This window comes from Vollenhovia emeryi, unplaced genomic scaffold, assembly GCF_000949405.1.
Source record: "Vollenhovia emeryi isolate VEMERY1.0 unplaced genomic scaffold, V.emery_V1.0 DF939154.1, whole genome shotgun sequence".
Lineage (NCBI taxonomy): Eukaryota > Metazoa > Arthropoda > Insecta > Hymenoptera > Formicidae > Vollenhovia > Vollenhovia emeryi.
The window spans coordinates 411,229-429,485 of NW_011967212.1; the positions used below are offsets into that span (position 1 = coordinate 411,229).

The window sequence follows — 18,257 nt, forward strand, 5'->3', positions numbered from 1 at the left end:
CTTCTTACTCCACGCTTACGCCGGTTATTGTAGACGACGCTTTAAAGTGGGCGTAAAGGCGCGCAAAACAGTCTCTTGAAACGGTACGAGGGCTATTTGAAAAGTTACCGGCCTTTTTAAGAAAAACACATATTTCAAAGCAAAACAAAATTTATTTCTCGACGTAGTCTCCCTGCAACTCGATACATTTAGTCCAACGTTTCTCCCATCCTTTTAAACCGTCAGAAAAAAATTGATTGTCTAAACCTGAAAAATACTGGTTTACAGCGTTTTCCACCTCAGCATTTGACTTATATTTTTTTCCCCCGAGAAAATTTTTTAAATTAGGAAACAGGAAAAAGTCGCTGGGAGCTAGATCTGGCGAATAGGGTGGGTGCGGAAGCAATTCAAACCTCAATTCGTTCAATTTTGACATTGCGACCAAGCACGTGTGAACCCAAGCGTTAGCCTGGTGAAACAGGATTTTTTTCTTGACCAAATGCGGACGTTTTTTCTTAATTGTGGCCTTCAATTTATCCAGCAATGTAGCGTAGTACTGTCCGTTGATTGTTTCACCCTTTGCAAGGTAATCGATAAGAATTATTCCACAGCTATCCCAAAAAACTGTCGCCATCACTTTTCCTGCAGAGAGAACGACCTTTGCCTTCTTCGGAGTTGGTTCCTCCACCGCAATCCACTGCATTGACTGTTGTTTGGTCTCAGGCGTATGGTGGTGTACCCAGGTTTCATCGACGGTTATCATTCGCCGCAAAAATTCCGCTGGATTTTTTTGATACAGGCTAAGACACTCGCGCGACATGTCCATCCGTATGCGCTTTTGGTCGATCGTTAACAAGCGCGGCACCCAGCGCGCGGATAATTTTCTCATATCCAAATCTTGATGTAAAATCTTGTGCACCCGTTCAGATGATATCCCACAAGCCTCGGCAATATCCTTAACAGTCAATCGACGATCTTCCATCACAGTTTGATGCACTAAATCGACCATTTCGTCAGTTGTAGCGGTTTTCGGGCGCCCGGAACGTTCCTCGTCTAAAATGCTCGTACGACCACGTTTGTATTCGGCCACCCAATGTTTGACCGTTGTAAATGAAGGGGAGGCTTCACCGTATATAGAGTCTAACTCATCTTTTATTTCCTGAGTCTTTTTCCCTTTTAAGTAAAGGAATTTTATCACTGCGCGATACTCGATTTTCTCCATTGTTGACAGACAATGTCAGCTGACAACTTTGGAAGAGTGCCATAGACAAAGTAATGATCAGAATGACTTGAAATTTTTAAGGTTTACATATGTCAAGGCCATCTATCGGACGGCGAAAGAAATTTTTTCTACAGTTACTTTAGGCTTGTTTTCTGTTCCTACACTAGTGAACTAGTGCAATAAATTGGAGTAAGACAAGCATATTTTTTCTCATTCTAGCTTACTGCACTAGTTCACCAGTGCAGGAACAGAAAACAAACCCATTATGTCGATGAGGCCGGAAACTTTTCAAATGGCTCTCGTATCAAGTAAAGGCCCAAACACAATGCCAGGCAACATGCAAACAGGAACGGAATAGAATTTCTGACGCGTTGGATTGGTTGGAAGAAAATTTCCGACGAGTCCAACGCGTCAAAAATTCTATTCCCTATTCCTATTGTCTGTTGCCTGGCATTGTGTGACAGGCTTAAAACGCCGGCGTGGCCGCTCTCAGGTTCCTCTCTTATACATTATTATGATTTAAACAATGATAATTAAAAATTGTCACTCTTTGTAATTTATTACTAATTTTACTTAATCTAATAATTGGCACTCGTTTCTCAAATTCAAATTCAACCGCGCTCACAGTACTTGAAGTGGGAATATAGCATTGGCGATTGGTTCCGCCATTTTGCTTCAAAGCCAATGACAACACTGACAAGACTGTCCAGACTCTCTCTTCTAGGAACTCTAGTTGGCGACACGAACAGACCTAGAGTTTCGATTAAAGTTTTTGTTGTGCTCCTTTTAGGTTAGAAGCTGGACTTGTTTTTTCACATTTAATTACGAGAACCTGTCATTTTTTCACATCGAAGCGGTCATCGGAAATATTACCGCAATGACTACCGACGTGATGGAAACGTTAAAAGAGCCGAGAATGATAAAGATATGTGCCCCGATGGTCAGATATAGCAAGTAAGTGGTAGTAATGTTCTCTTGCGCCTGCATTGTTGTATTATAGCATTGATGCTTAACAACGCCTAATCTACAATGTGCTCTTCGCGTCTAGAAACGTTCTTGTGTAGGCAAATCGAAACGCTTTGAAAATTCGTCGACCACGTATCCCAGACAGTCGAATCTGTCGAGAACAGATTTCGTCAAATGCCCCACTACAAATTTTCAGAAAGATTGCATACAGCAACTGATCTATTCGACATGTTGCCAGCTTGTCAGCAGAATCACAACAAAATCTGCTCACGTAACTGAATCTCTGCTCGGTTTCTGCCGACAATCTGTTGACAGCGTATGCTTTACAGACTCTGTTGCCAAAACAGGAGCCAACTGCGGACACAGATGGCCACGGTTTTGGTGTGGCTTTCTGACGAATCTGCTGCCAATCTGCTAACTGGGATAACGTACAATTTATCGACTTGCGCAAATTTTTTAAACGCATTTATTGGCCACAAAATAGAACGTTTTTGGACGCAAGGAGCACATTGTAGATTAGGCTTTGTGCTTTTTGCCAGACTGCAGTTTAGAACGCTCGTGAGACGGTACGGATGTGATATATGCTTTACCCCGATGATCCTGGCGGACTCGTTTGTGCAGTCCTCGAAAGCTCGGGACAACGAATTTACTACGCACGAGGACGATCAGCCGCTGATTGTCCAATTTGCGGCTAAGACTGTAAATGACTTTATCGACGCTTCAGAAATGGTTGCGCCGTAAGTTTGTCATAAATCCATTTGTATTACATTTGTTGTACGACAAATTTTATATCATATTTAAGTCTGATCTACAATGTGCTCTTTGTGGCTGGAAACATTCTATTTTATTAATCAATAAATACGAACAATCAGGTTGAATAATCCGACGCAACTGGCTGCGGAAAACTTTCTTTATTAACACAATGTTTCGGCCATGGGTTTTGGACCTTTTCAAGTGAGTTCTACAGCTTCTAGTCGGCGTATGGCATGTGGTCAAATGCCATTAGGCCCACTGGAGTTTGGAGTGTCGCTACAAAAACATTATATCTCTCTGGTATGGGCATAGAAACAGTCTCATTTCTGCTAGACTAGAAGCTGTAGAATTCACTTGGCAAGGGCCAAAACCCATGGCCGAAACGTTGTGTTAATAAAGGAAGTTTCCTGTAGCCAGTTGTACCAGATTATTCAACCTAATTGTTAACTAATTACTGGCGATTCAATATTCCTAAATTTTGCTTCAATAAATATGTTTTATGCGAGTTCATCAAATTGTGCATTGTACAATCGCACACTGTCGGCAAATTTTTTAAGTTTTGATTTGTTTGGATAAAATAGAACGTTTCCAGAGAGCATATTGTAGATTGGACGTTATCTTACGTATTCTTCTAATCAACAGATACTGCAACGGTGTAGATCTAAACTGTGGCTGTCCACAACGCTGGGCCATGCAGGAGGGATACGGGGCTGATTTACTGAAAAAACCAGAGCTCGTGAGGGACTTCGTGTATCAAGTTAGAAATCGTATTCCACGGCCGTTCACCGTTTCCGTGAAGATACGTTTGTTGAAGGACATACGCCAGACGGTAGCGTTGTGCCAGACCTTGGAGAAGGCCGGTGCCTCGTTCTTAACAATTCACGCGAGGACTCCCGAGATGCGTAACGAGCCAATCGACTTGGACAGCCTCAAGCTTCTCAGGGACCACGTGCAGCTGCCGCTTGTGGCGAACGGCGATGCGAAGAGCCTGGAAAGCGCGGAGTTTTTGTTTAAAGAATCCAAGTGCCAGGGCGTGATGTCCGCCAGGGGTATCTTGAGTAACCCGGCGTTGTTCTCGGGATACTCCGCTACTCCGCTCACCTGCGTTCAAGATTGGTTGGACATCACGTCGACTATACCAACGGAATTTCAGTGTTTCCACCACCATCTGGTATTCATGTTGGAAAAGATTCTGCCGAGGAAAGACCGGGTGTTGTTCAATAGCCTGCAGAGTAAATCGTCCGTGCTGGGGTTTCTAGAAAGTTATTACGGCGTGAAACCGAACGCGTCTAGTCCGACGGAATTGACGAGGTGTAACTTCAACGCTTCGCGCGTACGGTGTAAAGAAAAGTATATTGATTGTTGGGAGGACGACTCGTCTACCGATTTTCTAGGATGTATGTTTAATGCGGATTCGTAAGGGGAAGCTCGAGAACGTTCTCCGAGCCTCGTACGAACTCGTTATGTTTCGCATGTTTCACGATCTAGGTTGAATAATAAACTTTTTTAAAAAAACTCGCTATGTGTTGTCATGCTATTACCTAGGGTCTGTTCTTTTTAACAATTTTTTAATAATTAATCATCTATCATACGTTTTGACTAACAGATGTAGCCATCCTGCCAGTGTTGTTAATTCAAACATAGAGAAAAAACTTCACATTGTTACAATACCAAATTTTATTTTAAGTTTACAATGTCACCTTACAATATAAATGAGATGAAACGTTAGTCGAGTCTCCATATGATCATTTTATTAGGATTATTTAACTTAAAATTACGATTTATAAATTTTAAAACGTAAAACAAACGCATTCTAAAATATAATTTTCTTAAATAGAAATGTGGAAAATTTCTACAAGGGTGTTCAAACGTAATTAATTCAGTCTTTGTCAACAGTGTATTAATGATATTCTTTTCTAGACTAACGCGTTCAAAATGATCATTAAAAATCGCCTCTAAATAGCAAACATAAAAAATTAAATTGTTATGTGGTCTTTTTAATTTGCCGAAAATTGAATTTTTACTTTGGTATGCTTTTAAAAAACAAGAAATTATTGAGTCCTCAAATTCTACGTGATCAATAGTATATTCTTCGCAAACTTGGCACGAATGCTTGTTCAAACATTTCTGAATCAAATAAAGGCATATATAACGGATTGAATTTTTTTCAATTAAATCGAGCTTTTGATATTCTAAGTCATCTAGCGTAAAGTCATCGAAAATTCCTCTTTCATTAATTTCCTTAACTTCTTTGAGCTCATGTTGATTCAATCTGTGTAAATCTAGCAAAATTGTGTCAAAATCGTCGTCACAATGTTTATTCCCAGCGTTGAAAAAATTGTGAAACAGCAATTTTTTGAATGTTTTAACAAATTCAATGGCTGAAGGTATCAAACATTTTCCTTCTTTTAGACAAATGTTTCCAAATGAATTTTCAACAACATCTTGATTCAATCTCCGAGTTTGCACAGAAAGGAAATCTTTTTTTTTAAGATAGACCCATAGTTGCAGTAAAGCAGAAATAGTAACTTTCCAACCCTTGATGAATTTCATCTGATTTGTCACATTGTGGCCATCGTAATTGATAACTTGGAGTGAATCGAAGAACTTTAAACATTCTTGTAAAAATGCTAACTGAAAATCATTTCCTTCGAAAACATAGGCATGTAGTTTTTCTCCCTTGTATTTCGCGGTGGAATTTAACATATCAAAAAGTTTATCCATCTTGTCAATGAAAATTACCGTTCCCATTGCTTCAGCTGGTATTTTTTCAAAATGAATGTACGCATTTATGCCTGCTGCCACGGATTGACTGAAAAGCTGAGTGGCTCGTCGAGTTTCCGTTTTCTCAAAAGGGTCTGGATTAATGTGTGCGCTAGTTAATTTCGGCGCTAACTTGAACTGTACCATTTGATTCAGCTCGTAAAATTGTCTTACATACTCCATCTTGGCAAGAAATTGACCAAACGTGAAAATATATTTTAAAAACATATTTCGGGTTGCTTTCAACAAATGTGGGACATCATACATGAAAAAAATCTTTTGGCCGTTCAGCGTGAAATATGGGGTCTGGTGCGTAATTCCTAGATTGTTTGAGAGCTTTGTATTGTTATGACCCATATCACACACCACGAGTACAACGTTTAGACCAATGTTTTGCAACTTACTAATGCACTGTTCAAGTAACTGTTGTAAAACTGTGCTTGGACAAGCTGTATGTGAAAATTCGTACGCAAGTGGTTGTGTCCAATTGCTAAAAATGCCTCTCGCAACAAAGACACATGAAAGTTTTGCTGATTTGAATTGTCTTTCTTTCCCATTGTCATGAAAGCCGATGATTTCGTCGGCTTTTATGTCATAAAACAAGTGGCATTTTAGTAACATTTCATCGAAGCAAACCATGCAGTATTTTTCAGACTCTTTTATATTTCCAATTTTAACGCTGAGTAAATCGAACACATCTTTATTTATACCGCTCGTAAAAGAGATATCGGTTGTCATTCTGGTAAGAGTCGCTCTGGATGGCAAGGAAAATATCGATGACAAAGTTCTGTATATTCTCGGCCCCTTGAAATACAGATTCAAGCATAGTTTTTTCATTTTTAAAGAATATCTCCGACCTCTGGACTTTTTGTTTTGAATTAATACTTGCTCTTTAACAAATAGTGCCGTTTGAGGCGATAAGTATTCATCGCAACATTTTAAAAATTGATCTATATTTATATCCATTTTTTCAATCATTTTTCGCAGAGTAGCATTCTCTCTTTTCAAATATTGATTTTCTTTTCTCAATTGTAATTCTTTTGGACTACGACGACGTATATCCCGTGTTGTTTGACTTTTTTTATCAAGACTTTGGTTTGCAGATAGTTGGACTTTATTGTGTTGTATATTCTTTGAATCTTTTTCTGGAGAAAACAAACGAACAACATTGCAAGGCGCAGCAACTGTGATTTGAGGATTTGCCACAATACCGTAGTTTGCTGAAGGAACGACGATTGAAGATTGAAGAGAAGTGGAGACGCTACGAATTGGTTGTAAGATAATAGTTTTAGGTGTCTCATTGTGATTTATTCCAAAATTGTGGGAACTGGTGGTGGCATTTCCAATGGTAGATGAAACGTTCGTTCGTACATTTGTATAATTCTGAAATAATTGTGAAATTGAGTAAGCTAAAAATAATTAAAGGTACTTTATTATTTCAAATTCAGAATGAAAATAGTCTAAGGACTCTGATAATAAACAATAAAATAGAAAGAGAAAAGGAAGGCAGTAAAAGTCGACGCAGGATGTTACAACCATAATTTGCTTGTTTTACTGACATATCGGCCATTATTCCGTAGATAATTGCGCTGACAACTTCAAAAATCTTCTCACGCACGGAATATGAACTTTCCATAAGTTTCACACCATCTTGGACTCACTTGCAGTATGTATTTGTCTATAACGCTTATTATCTTTTTTATATTTCAACATCTTGTATAATCTGATAACAGTACATAGAGTAACACATTCCTTCCCTAATACACTCTTAACTTATATTTATATTAATAATTAATTTTTTTATATGTCATTGAAAAGGATCGCATTAGTTGATCGAAAGTTGACCATTATGAATGTTATTAAACTTTTGTATTCCGCAACTAACATCCTGCGTCGGCTCTTTCTGCCTTCCTTTTTTCTTTCTATTTTATTTCAAATTCAAGTATAAACAGAACATAATTTCACGATCGTTGAAAATCAATAAAATTTGATAAATCGAAGGGCACAAAATAAATATAAAGTGCAAACATTTTCTATAATTAAAATACAATTAGCTCACCAAGTTGCTAACCAGTGATACTGGGGCAGCAGTTTGTGGAAGACACTCGGATACCGCTGCAGTTCCCGCAGTTCCTGCGTAATCGTGATCAAAGTTTACGCTCTGGAAGAGAAATAATAAAATTTGGGAATGCAGGCAGTAATTTTTTACCATTACATTATTTTTTTAATCATAAAAAAAGTACGAAAGATTTTGTACCTGAACAGGCGGTTCTTCAATTATTGAAACGTATGGTTCCAGCAAGTTCATTTCTTCCTTTAAAGACGAATTCGAAGCAGTCTGTAAAATGAAATATTAAAAATACTTTAATTTTATAGCTTTTGCATCTGATAAATATCTCATGATCAATTGCGACATCGCGAGGCACCGATGTTTCTGCCAGTGATTTATTATGAAGTAGGATTGCTTACTTTCTAAAGAGTATAAAATAAACATTTTCTAAACGATATTTCATTTATAAATTACATTTTCTATTAATGTGAATTTATTTATTCTTTGGCCATCATGTTATCCTAATTGTCCTAATATGTATAATCTAATTGTAAGAATGTTGAGAGGATATAGCAAACATATAATACATCCTCAGAATATTTGGTATATTCCCAGGAAACACGATGACACCAAAAGATGCCTTCAGCCTAATCTACAATGTGCTTTCTGCATCTAGAAACATTCTATTTTATATAAACAAGTCGAAACGCTTAAAACATTTGTCGACAATGTACAATTGTACAATATATAATATACAATTCATTCACTTGCGCAAACTTTTTAAATGTATTTAGTGACTACAAAATAAAATGTTTCTAGATACAGAGAGCACATTGTAGATTAGACTCACGACTGGTATTACATTTGTCGCACGACAAATGTTTTTCAGCACGTTGATTGGCTGCAGGACAGTAAAATTCTCGAGTATCTAGAAAGTTTTTATTCAGCAGCCAATCGACAACGCGCTTAAAAAATTTATCGTATGACAAATGTAACATTAGGCTTAGGCTGCGGTCAAGTTATCGCTTCGAATGTTTCAAAGTATTCTTCTTCTCCTTTCTTTCAGTAAAGATAGAAAGAGAAAAGTACCTCGAAGCATTTGTAGTGGCAGCTTGACCGCAACTTTAATAATGTATTATTAATGTCGGAACTGTGTATATGTATATACAAATGTTATTAATATATTATTTGACATTATCCTGTTTGCTGGATTTTTATATTCTACAGACGTATAAGAATTAGAGTATACTTGCAGCGCAATCGTTTTCTTCCTCATCTTCAGTGAGATACAAAGTCGGCTGAGCTGAAGGAAGCAAACGATTTTGTAAATCATTCGAATACATTTTGTCCTCAAAGTGCTTGCTGCAAACCCTGTTGGTAGCGTATAAAGATTCCGCTGTTTTCAGCACAAGATCTTGACGATTGCATGCAATTGCCCATTGCTTTGCCCTAAAATTTGTTTTCGATTATATTAGACTGAAAAGCAAATCTTTAGCTTGTAAACATAGAGTTGAGAATATATAACCTTTTGTCATCCTTAGGGAAGCGAAAGGAACGGTAACTCAAGTTCCCATCGGTAATTTTACAGCTCTTGACACTGCACTTTCTGTACGGTTTGCCTTTCTTCATTTTAAAATTATTAATATTATCTAAGCTCGTAATACACTCGTTTCACAAGTAGTATCGCTGATTTCGCACTACCACACAGATACCTTCCTCTTATTGGTTGGGCCAAAAAAATGACCGATGCGCAGAAGGGACCGGCGCAAAACCATTGAGCTGTAAACATACTGGGTGGGTGCACTCCATTGTTATCGTGCGGTCAGGGGCCGTATTCTCGAAAAATATCGCATGCGATATTTCATGAATATCACTAGAATATTAAGGCCCGGGTTCACAGTGGCTAGTTAGCTTAACCAGTTGTTAAGTAGTGATACCAACCACTGACACAAAATTCGGTAAGCTATTTACAAGCTAGGTTATATAATGTATATATACACTATAATATGTTGTACATATACATCAATATATCAATCACAAATATATCAAATATATATGTATATTTTTTAAGCTTATTTGCGAAAATGCACCGTGTCAAAATCTAACCTTGAATTCGGTAAGCTATTTACAAGGTTAGATTTTGACAAGTCGCATTTTCGCAAATAAGCTTAAAAAATATACATATACATATATTTAATCACTGAAATAATTAAATTCCAGTTTCATCCTCATTATTACGATACCTCATCGCATAATAAAAATGGATATGAAAATAAACCGTATACGAGCACCAAATTTTTGTCAAGCTGAAAAACTAGCACTTGTATCATTAATAAAAAAATACAAATTGATAATAGAAAATAAGCGGACTGATGCTGTGAGTGTTAAAGAAAAAGAAGAGGCTTGGCTAAAGATATTGGACGAGTATAATCAGCAAAGCATCAACTGTCGCCCTCGCGAATTAGGAAACATAAAAAATTTCTGGATTGCTAAAAAGGACACCAATTATTTCAGTGTTTAAATATATGTATATGTATATTTTTTAAGCTTATTTGCGAAAATGCGACTTGTCAAAATCTAACCTTGTAAATAGCTTACCGAATTCAAGGTTAGATTTTGACAAGTTGCATTTTCACAAATAAGCTTAAAAAATATACATATATATTGATATATTCGTGATTGATATATTGATGTATATGTACAACATATAGTGTATATATGTATACATATATATAACCTTGTAAATAGCTTACCGAATTTTGTGTCAGTGGTTGGTATCACTACTTAACAACTGGTTAAGCTAACTAGCCACTGTGAACCCGGGCCTAAGTATAATATTCTGGTGACATTCATAAAATATCGCATGCGATATTTTTCGAGAATAAGGCCCCAGAGCTGCGCGCGAGAGGGATGATAATTAAGCCTATCACACAATAGGAAAGCACAGGCAATAGGAACAGGGAATAGAATTTCTGACGCGTTGGATTGGTTGGAAAAAAATTTCCGACGAATCCAACGCGTCAAAAATTCTATTCTCTATTCCTATTGCCTGTTGCCAGGCATTGTGTGATAGGCTTTAAGCTGGGACCATAGTGGACTCTAGGTTGTACCAATTGTACTATGGTTAAACGTGGCGACCCTGTTTTTGACGCGAGTTTTGCCAACTTCATTTTACAATTGTTTGCTCCGTTTATAAATGTTGATTTAACTTTTCGCGACAACGCTTTTCGTTTATTGCAAAAACCGTTCCCTCCGTATTGTTCACATCGTTTACAAATTAAGCATTTCAATTATAACCAGAGGTTGAGTTATTTCCTCAAGTTTCCCCACACAAAAGCTGTGCCCGAAGACCTGCCTAGGTTTCCTTCTCTCCGTTCTCCCGTTTTTGTTTCGGTGAATTTGTTGACATTGTTGCGCATTGCAATTCTCTCGATATTCCATTGAAAAGAGCACAAGTTACGAATATCGCGATAACGTGCAAAGTTATTACGAAGCGACGAGAATTAGAAAATGAGTTACAACACACGTAAGCACAAACACGCCTTCCGCCTTGCGTTGACCTAAATATTCTACATTTGCACTACGTTTACGTTGCTCGATCATCGCAATTAATTCAAAACCGTCAGAATTGTTTAGTTCTAACTGTATGACTTGCGGCCCTTAATTTAATCCTTCTTTTCGTCTATTAAACAAAAATTATTCTATCCATGCCAACATACTGCATATTTTATAATAATAAGTTAATCGATAATTTAGTCCAAGTCGTCTCAAGTTTTGAGCGTAGCAATTTTTACAAATACACGACCAGAGGAAAGGGTACAAGTTAAAACGTTTGCAGGTCTCACAGAAGAATGCCCGCTGACGAAGGAGAGGAGCTACAAATACAGACTCTGCGCCTACTGCGGCAACGGACTGAAATTCATCGTCGTCTGTTTCGCCGCGTTGACCTTCGCCATCACCACCATGCTGGTGTTACAAATCCTTTATACCGAGAGTATACCGCAGGTAGGATATTACAAGTACAAGAGAGCGACAAACCTTGGTGGAAAAACATTCCGACGATACCCTGGTCACGTTTCAGGGCAGCCTTCATGGCGCTCACGGAGCAGTTGCCACAGATTACTCCAATTGTTCCCAGATTGGCACCAAGATACTAGCGAGATTAGGCAATGCGGTCGACGCCGCGGTAGCAGCGACGATCTGCATGGCTGTGGTAGCGCCTCATAAAACTGGCCTTGGCGGGTGAGATGTTGTTGGCCGGCCAATCTTCATCGTTGCCCTTTCTAATCTAGATTCTGTTTCCAGAGGCGGCCATATAATGATATATAATTACAAGAATTACACCCATCCGATCGTTATTGATTTTGCAAGCAATACAAGCACAGGTAAATACAGCTTTGTGCTGTTTCTAACTGTATGATCCCGATAGGAAAATACTTGGAGAATTATGTGACGATGTCTGGATGAAACTTGGAGTGCTGGAATTATGCGTACACGAAAAGGTCTCTATTTTGCATACGTTTCGAACGTATGCAAAAATAGAGACCTTTTCATCAAATATTGATAAATACTTGCATAACGTATTTCTAAATAGTATGCCAGCGAAACAGCTGCGTTCTGGCGAATCACTTTGGCAGAATATTCGCACAATTAAACTTGCACTGATGAAAACACTGTGTGCCGAAACGCGTCCGCGGATCTGCACTTCAATTGTAGCATCTTGAAGTTTAAAATATATATATTGCTTTGTTAACTTTCGTGCTCGTCAAGATTGGCCTCCTTTATTCACTTGTTGTTTTAATGTAACACGAGCGAAATTATTCTTTGTTGTATAGGTTTCTTTGCCGAGGCTGGAATACGTTTACCAGCTCTGTTGAAGGGATTGGAGTTTGCTCAAAGATCGTATGGCAATTTGCCGTGGCGCGACGTTGTTGAACCCGTCGCCGAGTTGGCTCGGCAAGGATTTGTTGTATCTAAGGATCTTGCGGACGAAGTGGCGAGGAATACGGATTACGAGATGTTTTACGCTGGCCCTTTGAATCCAGGCGATAGATTACAATTGCATGAGCTTACAAAGACGTTGGACATCGTAGCACATTATGGTGCAACAGGTATAGTTTTGTAACTTTGTCAGCCGTAGATAACTTGCGTGCGTCTCTGTTTCGATTTTCTTTAACTACACGATTGCATTTTATTAATATTCGGTATTTTTTTTAGCGTTATACAACGGCACCTTGTCCCAGGAAATTATACAAAATACCACTCTCCGTGAGAGATTGCTGCAACAGTTGGCGAGTTACGAACCGGCTGTAATGACGGCAAAGAGCTCGACATTGCATCGTTATACGATTTATTATTCCTCGCAGGCGTCTTTTATGCAACAAGTAATCGAAGCACTGGAGAACCTCCCGATCTCGGCGGGAAATGCATCCACTATAGAATCTCAAGCTCTTGTTGCTCAAACATTGATGCACGTATCTTTACAATTCTCTCAAAACGTGCAATACGGTGAGACGCGTGCCAAGGTTCTATTATGTACATCGGCGCGTAATTCTCTATTAATTTCACGATGAATCTCATCATTTTAGACGTGAAAAGAGAAACGTACACTGGAGTGATGGCAATGGACTGGCAAGACACCTACGTTAGCATCCTATCGTTAGTAACAGAAATCATATCTCCACACATCTATTAGATAACTGTACGGTCATTGCATTAACGTATTTGTAAATGATGCAGTGGTCTGAGTTCGCCTTTCGGCCGTGGGAACAGAATGGCCGGATTTTTCCTAGACAATACCGATGATTTGTCCACGTTCACCCCCATTATTTTTCATCACGCTGAAGGGATATGCGGATTACGTGGAGTGCTCGGCTCGAACGACGTTTTCCTCAACGGCCAAATTCTCTATAATCTCATCGTGCGCGCGCTGAATGTTTCCGCCGCGATAGAATATCCCAGGTATGTAAAAAAAATTTACTAAACCAATTTGAAATTTCGTCTATGCTGCCAGTATTAAACAAATGAAAAGTCATTTTTGTCGACCACGACTGGCTAGTTTGTCAATAAAATTTGATGCACTACGTTTCCGACTGGACTGTAGACATGTCGGAGCAAGACCGAGGACCGTTGATAACTGAAGAAATTTAATAATCTCAAATAAACAAACGGCGCAAGACATATTGGCGATGTTATCAATTTATTGAATACTTTTGCGTAGGTACTATTTCGCCTCCGACGGTATAGTGATTGAAAACAATCAAAGACACTCGATGGAGGCTGCGTTGCAGGCACGATTGTACTCCATGTTATCGCAGTTGTCTCACGACGACATCTCGTCCACGCGAAGCGTAAACGCAATTGTCAAGAGGAAAGATTCGCTATCGAGTCACTCGGACAGTCGTGGCAACGGAATTGCATCCCGATTTTAAGCCATATACGCCTTGTTAAAGGCATATACTTGTACGCAAGAGATTGGCGATCTCCGAGAATTTCGGAGATTACACAATGCTGTGATATTAGGGACAATGTCCAGATACGTGCAAGCGTTTCTGAACTCGCAATAGCAGGTTTCTTTATATCGTGTAGAAACTGGCTGAACTGTAAACATCATATACTTGATAATTAATATTAAGTTGTTTGAGATATTTGTACATATGTATACATACATATACATACTTTTGTGAAACTGCCGAGTAAGCTTCTGCAGCAGTTTTCCATGTGTATGTAAAGAATAGCATCTCTCCCATATATTGCTCCGTATTTTCTAAAAGTATAAAAATATTTATATACACAGTTGCGCGAAGTAACATTAAATGTAAAAAGGCTCGAATAAAATTGTTACACCCCATTACCGTTGTTAGACTTTCAGTTGTCCCGTCTCGACTCTGTACTCTTTACTCAGCTCCAGTTGCCTGATCCTCGCGTAAAACGCGCTGGCGGTAAGGACAACGACGTTGCTCAGCCACCAGAGGAACGATTTCCGCTCGTTGAACCAGTAAGTCGCCAGAACCGTCTGGGCGCACGCTTTCGCGGTGCCGCTGACGTTGTGCGTCAGGGGAGACGTGACTTTTATTTGAAGCGCGGTGAAGTATCCGATGGCGAAGCCGAACACGCCACCGACCGTCATCGCAGCCCAGAATAGTGGGTGTCCGAGCTTCTCGTAATTATATACAGTCGTATGCTCGCCACTGACTATCATTAACGGGATGAAGATAATAATACTGTACACGTTGTTGTAATAGGAAAGCAACCAGATGTCCTGATTCACGACCGGAAGCGTCTGTTTCATGCGGATCGAGTACAGGGATAACGACAACGATCCAAGCACGCCGAAAAGTGTCCCGAGGACAGACAGGGAGCCCGCCACGTGCTCCTGATCCACCCCCAGCCAGAACCCGGCGATAATCACCGCGCAGCACGTCACGCATTTCAGAGACGTCGTTTGCCCTGCAACTTTGGCTAATTAGCTCGCCCGATAATCTCCGTGCGGTCTAACCGGATTTGCGGGATTCTCACCAAGTAAAATGTAGGTGAACACGACGTTGAATACTGTCGTTAGGGAACGGCCCACGTAGTAAAATGCGACGCCGACGTGTTTCAGGCACAAGTTGTTGGTCGCTATCATTGCGGTGAATAGAATTGATAACGGTAGTATCTAAAAAAATGGTACAATACATACGAACGCTTTATACACCTTCACACGTAAGAATTATTCGAGAGAAATCGCGGAATTTAGAGTCATACTTTATCATACACTCAGTAATTTATATCTCTACATTAAATTATATATTTGTATACTTTTGTCGTTAAATGTATCGAATATCCGTCCCTTAATTCAAGGTAGAAACGAAATCTTCGTGCAGAGCCTTGCCTCAAAACTAAATAATTTAACTCCAATCATTGGGAGTGAAAAAACATATCGTGCAATAATATTCCTGAAGCGGTTTTCACACCTTCTTTAAAGTGTCCCTCCTAAACGGACTGCCGTTCGCAATTTCAATGCAGTCTGGGAACCACTGGGATATTTTGCGCAAAGTAACGCAGATAACGACGCTCACTATACATTGGAACCAAGTGACAAACAGGGGAGCATCCAGGTTGACGGTGTCACTGGACAGCAGTGCCTTATTCACGAATACAGTTGTGATGGACACTACCCTGAAAGCATTTGAAAGGTGCGCTTGAAGATGAGATTGCTTTGAGAGAAATCGCCCAAGATATTAATCCCTTAGAGAAATGTAAGTAACTGCTAGAAAATTACTGTACACCAGAAATTTCTAATAACTCAATTACCGAACTCTAGTAATTGTTCAGTGATTTTTCATCCCCAGTTTCTTCTGCAAGGGATTATAAAGATAATAATAATTACTGTACGCTCTTGACTACAATACATTCCCGCTTTGGACCGAGGAGTCTATCATGGAACTTCTTTTCATCCTTTGCTGAATTTTACTTTTTATAACAAAAATAAAGGTTTCTCGTCGCCAGTGAACAATTAAATGAGAAAATTATTAGACGACTCGACTGGCAAAGTTTAATTTGCCTTTTTGTATTCAACTATTATGAACACATTCGTGACTTTCTTAAATTTTGTTGCACACGCTATAAGATTCTCATATATATATAACGTTTGCTTTAAATTATAATGTGGCCTCTATTTTTGCTTTGACTCGGACAAATTTCTTTTATCACGTGCTTGTTAAAATCAATCTTTATGTAGTCGAAACGTTCCTATTTTTTTTTCGAATACTTAGAATAAATAACATTTGACGCTTCAATGTTTTGCTCGTTCAAGTGTCTTGTCCTCTTGTCACTTGGCAAACGCGAGCTTCATTTTGTTTACTTATTAATTGTCATATTCTCTGCACTTCCGGGCAAGTCCAGTTTACATAAATGTATTTAATAAGCTGTCACTTGGCGACTTACCAATAGGTTGCAATCACGAGCGTGATGTAAGCGTACTTCGACGCCAGTTCCCTTTCCAGTTGCATCTCGATTAAAGGTTTGTGTAATTTCGGAGACAACACTCTCAGCCGAATACCTGTGCTGAGATACCTGCTGCAATAGCCGAGTGGCTACTGCGGAAATTCGCATCTACCGGGATCTGTCAGATTATCGTCCCTCGCATGTTGCTGCCGTTTGCGAAATGAGCACAGGATCGGAACGCGTCAACCGTGCGGCAGATAATTTTGGGACTGCAATTTGGTGTAATTTAATAGTATGTAAATCCGTATTCTAAACTGCCACATCTGTGTCTGTCATTAAAACGTGGTGGCAAGTGATAACAGCGTTATCAATGACGTCGATGGAGAGGATTATGCTCGACGTAATTGTTTTCTCCCTTTCCTTTCAACACGTCGTACTTGCGAGCGGTAGTTTTTAACTGGAGACAAGTTCAACGTAAATCTGTACAAATCTGTAAAAATATCTACAAATGGAAATCTTATGAATATAATTGTGCCTGTCCTTTCAAACTTGTCAAACTCCAACCGACGATCCGGATCATGATTGATAATCTCAATCGCTAAACGCCGCGTTCTCAGGGTCAGTTTCACAAACGTTGGTTAACTGTTAACCAGAGTTCAGTCAACGTCCTATCTTTTTCTATCTTGTTCTCTAAGAAGAGACAGAGGATCAGTTAACCTTCGGTTAGCAGTTAACCGACCACCACGTAACCGACGTTTGTGAAACTGGCCTTTAATAGTGCCGGACTGGTCGTGTTTTTCGCGCATGCGCGACAGTACAGCCTATCACACAATTGAAAAGCACAGGCAATAGGAATAAGGGCCGGTTTCGCGAACATTGGTTAACTGTTAACCGAAGGTTAATTGATTCTCTGTCTCTTCTTAAATAATAAGATGGAAAAAGATGGGGAGTCGACTGAACCCCAACTGCAGAACCCTAGTTAACAGTTAACCGATGTTTGTGAAACTGGCCCTAAAGCCCGTATCAGACTACGGACTGAGATTGGGATTAGATTGAAATTTGACCAATCAGAGTAAAAGTTAAGCCCGTATCAGACTACGGATTGGGATTGGGATTAGATTGAAATTTGACCAATCAGAGTAAAAGTTACTGAACTTGAGATTAGTAAACTTTACTGCGATTGGTTAAATTTTAATCCAATCTCAATCCCAATCCGTAGTCTGATACGGGCTTTACTCAACTTGAGATTAGTAAACTTTACTGTAGTCATATTTCAATCTAATCTCAATCCGTATAATCTAATCTCAATCTGATACGGGCTGACGTCCCACGGAGCAGAATACGCGGAAGCGGAATCAGCAGATATATTTTTATTACACATATACTTAAAATACTAGATTTTATTTCAAAAATAGAATGAATAGAATATTACTTAATTTTTCACCAACTTTTGCACTGCAACCTTATTATTCTTGAATCTCGAAATACTCTGTATACATATCTAGATTAATATATACATATGTATAATTAGATATATAAATAGATACATATATATTACATATATAGATATAATTATAATTAGTAGATAGGCAATTA

General features: G+C 38.9%; 4 protein-coding genes across 6 annotated transcripts; 2 read left to right on the forward strand and 2 right to left on the reverse strand.

Moving 5' to 3' along the window:
• Positions 1–151: 151 nt before the first annotated feature.
• On the reverse strand, positions 152–1,201 carry LOC105565306 (histone-lysine N-methyltransferase SETMAR-like). Its single transcript, XM_012018391.1, has one exon. The coding sequence runs from the start codon at positions 1,199–1,201 to the stop codon at positions 152–154; it is 1,050 nt and encodes a 349-aa protein (XP_011873781.1).
• Positions 1,202–1,825: 624 nt separating this feature from the next.
• LOC105565259 (tRNA-dihydrouridine(20a/20b) synthase [NAD(P)+]-like) lies at positions 1,826–4,488 on the forward strand. 2 transcript variants are annotated; one of them, XM_012018300.1, is made up of 3 exons: positions 1,826–2,155; positions 2,707–2,904; positions 3,563–4,488. In XM_012018300.1, the coding sequence occupies exons 1-3, from the start codon at positions 2,079–2,081 to the stop codon at positions 4,338–4,340; spliced, it is 1,053 nt and encodes a 350-aa protein (XP_011873690.1). In that variant the 5' UTR covers positions 1,826–2,078; the 3' UTR covers positions 4,341–4,488. The 2 variants fall into 2 exon arrangements, with proteins under 2 accessions (XP_011873690.1, XP_011873688.1); XM_012018298.1 differs by having other exon boundaries at positions 2,081–2,155; positions 2,250–2,904.
• A 6,349-nt stretch (positions 4,489–10,837) lies between these two features.
• On the forward strand, positions 10,838–14,203 carry LOC105565261 (gamma-glutamyltranspeptidase 2-like). The gene is made up of 9 exons (XM_012018302.1): positions 10,838–11,259; positions 11,572–11,738; positions 11,815–11,975; positions 12,039–12,118; positions 12,569–12,844; positions 12,951–13,241; positions 13,322–13,391; positions 13,473–13,694; positions 13,954–14,203. Exons 1-9 carry the CDS (start codon positions 11,244–11,246, stop codon positions 14,162–14,164), a joined length of 1,494 nt encoding a protein of 497 aa, XP_011873692.1. The 5' UTR covers positions 10,838–11,243; the 3' UTR covers positions 14,165–14,203.
• A 108-nt stretch (positions 14,204–14,311) lies between these two features.
• On the reverse strand, positions 14,312–17,346 carry LOC105565260 (GDP-fucose transporter 1). Of its 2 annotated transcripts, XR_001009184.1 has the most exons (6): positions 16,662–17,346; positions 15,689–15,893; positions 15,252–15,390; positions 14,588–15,182; positions 14,412–14,499; positions 14,312–14,333 (listed from the first exon to the last, which is right to left on the reverse strand). XR_001009184.1 is itself a non-coding variant. In XM_012018301.1 (5 exons), the coding sequence occupies exons 1-4, from the start codon at positions 16,724–16,726 to the stop codon at positions 14,593–14,595; spliced, it is 999 nt and encodes a 332-aa protein (XP_011873691.1). In that variant the 5' UTR covers positions 16,727–17,346; the 3' UTR covers positions 14,349–14,499; positions 14,588–14,592. The 2 variants fall into 2 exon arrangements, 1 of the variants encoding a protein (XP_011873691.1); XM_012018301.1 differs by lacking the exon at positions 14,312–14,333 and having other exon boundaries at positions 14,349–14,499.
• Positions 17,347–18,257: the final 911 nt, after the last annotated feature.